Here is a 4,484-nt window from a genome sequence, read left to right as displayed (position 1 = left end):
ACTTTGAACTACTTCATTATTCAGATTTTCTTTATTTCTTTAATTTTTTTTTTTTTTTTTAGGAATCCTCTGAACTGATGTTATGTCACCATATAACTGCAGAAAATTAAACGCAACTAATGTTAAAGCTCCGAAAGATTGAAGAGGGTAAATACAGGCTCTCAAAATCTGGACCGAGTTTTTTTCACAATAACAGGAAATCAAGTTATCGGTTAGATGAGAAAATAAACAGAACAACCCCTGTTCTAAAGTCATTTTATCCAGACCACGGTTGCAGCGGTCAACAGAGAGCAGTATCAGACAGCCATACACACTCATGGGTATTTTAGAATCATCATTTAAAGCAGGTTTTGTATTGTGAAAGGAACCCAGGAGTGAGTAAACATCAACAGGCACAGAGAGAACATGCAAATTCTATTCCATTCAGAAAATCCAGCCAGCTCCAGCGTGCTGCCAACATTTAGGACAGTTCTGATAATCACATGATAATCACAATAAATCAGTTTTCAATCAAAAAACTGAAATCCCCTACTTAAAATTCCAGATGACAGTTTCCAAATGTAACCATTTAAATTTAGTAAGATTTTGTTTTAAAAGCACATTTTTGGCAAAACCTTGAAATGCTTTTCTATTGAAATGACAATAAGTGGGACCTTACTCGCCTCTGCAGCAGCGGGTTGTAGGTGTCTGTTCTTCTGCCAAGCCTCCCTCAATGTTTCTTAATGATCATGTAACTTTTATGACTTACATTGACTTTATATATTTCCAGCTCTTGATTCGTCTCATCAAAGAGCTCAAAAGCTTTTAAACTCTGCAGGGAGCTGCAGAGGTGATATTCCTCTTCTTCTCATTTTTCTTTTTTTTTATTTCAGCACAGTGTGGATAAAGTGATCACTGAGAACATTTTACCTTTGCTTTAGAGGTTGATTTTCATTTTCTTCATTATTCAGCACTTAAACACACTCAGGGTTTCTGAAAATAAATGTAAAAAAAGTTTATTTCAAATCGCACACATATTCAAATGTCTTTTCCTTCCTACGGGAACATGTTGTTCTGTTCTGCTGCCGTCCACAAAAACAGCACGAGTAGTCTGGCCCTGCTCCTAAGTTTAGTCATTTTCGGCATTAGCACACAGCATTTTTAAGCTGTTTAGCGACCATCACAATATTATACACCCACGTTTTTTTGTGTTCCGTCACCTGCTGGCCCCCTCCACCTAAAGAGTCCCCTGTCGGTTCGAGAGCAGCTGCAATCCGTCTCATAAAAGCAACATCTTGAGGCCGTTTCATCCACCGAATTGAACAGTCTGTTGGGTCCCCCAATTACAGATGTTAGATTACTTCCACACAGAAATGTGCAGTGTAAGTTGTGCAGTTGTGAGGAGGCCGGGAGCGGCGGAACGACTCCGTGACAGCAGCCGGAGCAAAGAGGAATTATAACATGGCTGCGAGACATGCAGATGGAGGCCCGAACATGAGATAAACTGGGGGGGGGGGGGGGGATTAAAATATTGGACTTTCTTCTCCTTCTCATCATGGCAAAAAGAGCCCGGAGCTCCGTCACCAGGCCCGATGCTGCATGACTGGAAGTCTCAGCTGGGAAGAGAGGAGCCTCACAAAATCCATATCCGCTGCGAAAGGCCTATTGTATGACAGCTGGAAAAACAGCAGAGAACACTGGTGCTCATCCAGAGCAGGCACGCAACTTCCGAAAATAAGGCCAGATGGAAACACACACACCCATCCACTTTGACACGGGCTGCATATAAGGCAACGCTTTACGTCATAATGGAACTTATTAAACAGTCGTAGCTTCAGTGTGCGAAGTAATAGCAGTTTAATACTCTCAAAGTGTCAAAAGGTCCAAGGTTGCAGTACATAAAACAGCACGTATTCCTAATGCCACATTCACACCATTTTGTGCTTTAATTAAATACATACACAAGGAGCTCTCACGGAGAGCCCTTCGTCATTATACTGTGTGTTTTCCAGTCGACAGCTGCTACCAGACCTGATTAAATATGATAAACAGTATATTATGATACCATTTGTGCGTTTCAGTCAAGCATCTTTCTTCTGCCACATTTCCTCGCAGTATAGATTTCTCACCTGATATTTTCAAAAAAAAAAATTTAAATAGCACATGAAAGCGTGAGAATTTTTGTTGCTCTCAAATAAGCAACAAACACGACGGTACAATTTTAGCAGCGACACATCATGCGGTTAAGCAGCTGTAAGCACGATCAACATGCTGAGATGTACCAGTGAAATCGGATAAAGAATACATTTCCATGACGTTTGAACTCCAATGAGAAAAATGACAGATTGATTAGTAAATGACCGAGAGTGGAATTCTTGGTAATTACTAATGATAAAACAAACTGAAAACAACCTGGATACTGTAATCACTCACCACAAAGAAGGCCTCACTCATATATTTACATGCTGCACCTTTAAACCACACGCCATTGTTAGAATAAACCCTCTCCTGTTGTATTTTTAACAACACACATTCCTGCTCGATGTTTTTTATTTTTTATTTTGTGGGTAATTTAAATGAAAAACAACCTGCAGCCTGTGAATGCTGAGATGCATCTGGTTTTAAACTCACAGACGTCCCTGAACACACCAAGTGGTTTTCAAACTGGAGCCGGCATTAGACACAGGCAGTTCGGAATATTTATGCGAGATGATAAACCCCGTTTCCTCGTGTTTTAAGACAGCCTCTCGGTGCAGAAAAACCTCAGATGTTATAATGTTGTCACAGTTGATTAACTGCAATAAGGCTGAAGAGTCTCGTGGGACAGAGTCTTATCTCTCCGAGCGTCCAGTCCTGCAGTTTTGGGGGATTTTTTTTTCTTTCTTTTCTGCTCACAGAGACTCGGTTGCGCTGTGCGCGGAGATGCTGGCCTCCTGCTTCCTCTGCTTCCTGTGCCTCCACAGCAGGACGGCCAGCAGCACGAGGAGCAGGAGGCCCAGTGCTCCCCCGACCAGGCCTGCTGTCAGTGGCAGGCTGCGGTTCCTCGGGTGGTACATCTTGCAGGACTCGTCTCCGTCTCCGGCCTCGTTCACAGCAAACAGGCAGACCTTCGATATGTGGCCTATGTTACCCACCAAACCACTCCTCTGACCCTTCCCAAACGTCTGCCTCTGCTGTCCTCCTACGGTCACGACGTAGGCGGTGACATACGAATACGGCGCGCACCACTGCAGGACAACGTCCGATCCGTTCCACAACACTGATGTGAGGTCGGGCGCGAGAGGAGGCGTATCGTGCAGCGTGAAGCCGGGACACAAACAGCCTGTGGAGGCCGCCAGCTCGGAACACGGCGTCTGATTCTCCAGACAGAGACTGAAGTCGCATCGCTGGAGGGTCCTCGCTGCTGGAGATACCACTTTGGGTACGATGGAGGTGACTGTGTCCTCGTCTTCATAGTAATCGTCTGGGGGGAGTCCAGGGGCCTCGGACGGAAAGACACGTGGTCTGAGGGGTCTTGTGGGACGTGTCCCTGGAACTTGTGCCGTCGTTGGGAGGGGACACAAACCTCTGATGGAAACCAGGCAAACGATCACGAGGGGGAAATGATGCCCCCAGATGGCAGCCATCGCTCTGGGGATCATAAAATATAAAATTCCATCAGTATCTTTTTAGCAACTTTTTTTGAAATCTTATCTGTGTGTGTGTGTGTGTGTGTGTGTGTGTGTGTGTGTGTGTGTGTGTGTGTGTGTGTGTGTGTGTGTGTGTGTGTCTCAGAAGCCTTTTTCATAAGCAATCTGGGGGAGTTTCAAGAAAAAACATTCTGATCTGGATTATAGGACTGCAGACTGCAGACTGCAGCCTAATTTCTGTAAAAATGTTAAAATCTCTTTAACTCAGTAGCAGAAACTCTCCCAATGCTAAAATGAATGTTGTGTTGAATAAACACAATCATCTACCTGCAGTAAATTTGACAACGTCTTGCTCTTGTATCTAAATCTGCTTACTATGATCCTCATCTGTTAAGTTTTGAAGGTACTTTTCTCTAATTCAGCATTCCAGACGCTATTGCACAATAAGTCCAAATGCCTTCACGCCCAAAGATACAGGACAGCCTTGTCAGCTGGATCTCGTTTCAGCAAAGCCTCCCCGTACGATTTCCGCAAGAACCTATAAACATACCTGAACTGTGCTCGGTATGGTGAACGGACAGAATTAAGTCACAATGAACCATTCAAAGAACCACTTGGGATAGTTTCATGACAGTGGAAACAGCTGGCGCTCCCACTGAATACTATTTCACACAAATGGACTTTTGTCTTTGCTGTTGCAGAAAAACAAACTTAGGCTGTTACATTTCAAAGAGATATGAACTTACACTGAGTTTGGCGGTCTTCCTCACTGCGTGCCTGAGCTCCTCTCTCCTCGTCTTCCCTCCACTTGCTTCCTTTCTTACTCTCTCCCCTTTATATGTTTCCCTGCTGCCCAACAATCACCTCCTTCTTTCT

General features: G+C 44.0%; 1 protein-coding gene across 1 annotated transcript; it reads right to left on the bottom strand.

The window, feature by feature from the left end:
• Positions 1–1,821: 1,821 nt before the first annotated feature.
• LOC308122130 (LRRN4 C-terminal-like protein) lies at positions 1,822–4,484 on the bottom strand. The gene is made up of 2 exons (XM_080483790.1): positions 4,355–4,484; positions 1,822–3,609 (listed from the first exon to the last, which is right to left on the bottom strand). Exon 2 carries the CDS (start codon positions 3,603–3,605, stop codon positions 2,871–2,873), a length of 735 nt encoding a protein of 244 aa, XP_080339916.1. The 5' UTR covers positions 3,606–3,609; positions 4,355–4,484; the 3' UTR covers positions 1,822–2,870.

The sequence above is a fragment of the Lipophrys pholis genome (genome assembly GCF_963383615.2).
Source record: "Lipophrys pholis genome assembly, chromosome: 16".
Taxonomy (NCBI): Eukaryota; Metazoa; Chordata; class Actinopteri; order Blenniiformes; family Blenniidae; genus Lipophrys; species Lipophrys pholis.
Note: the sequence above shows the minus strand (reverse complement) of the source record. Positions and strands in the feature narration are given on the sequence as shown.

Bases quoted from the DNA above. Each gene is read 5' to 3' on its own strand.
- LOC308122130 (XM_080483790.1), bottom strand. From the start codon at position 3,605: ATGGCTGCCATCTGGGGGCATCATTTCCCCCTCGTGATCGTTTGCCTG.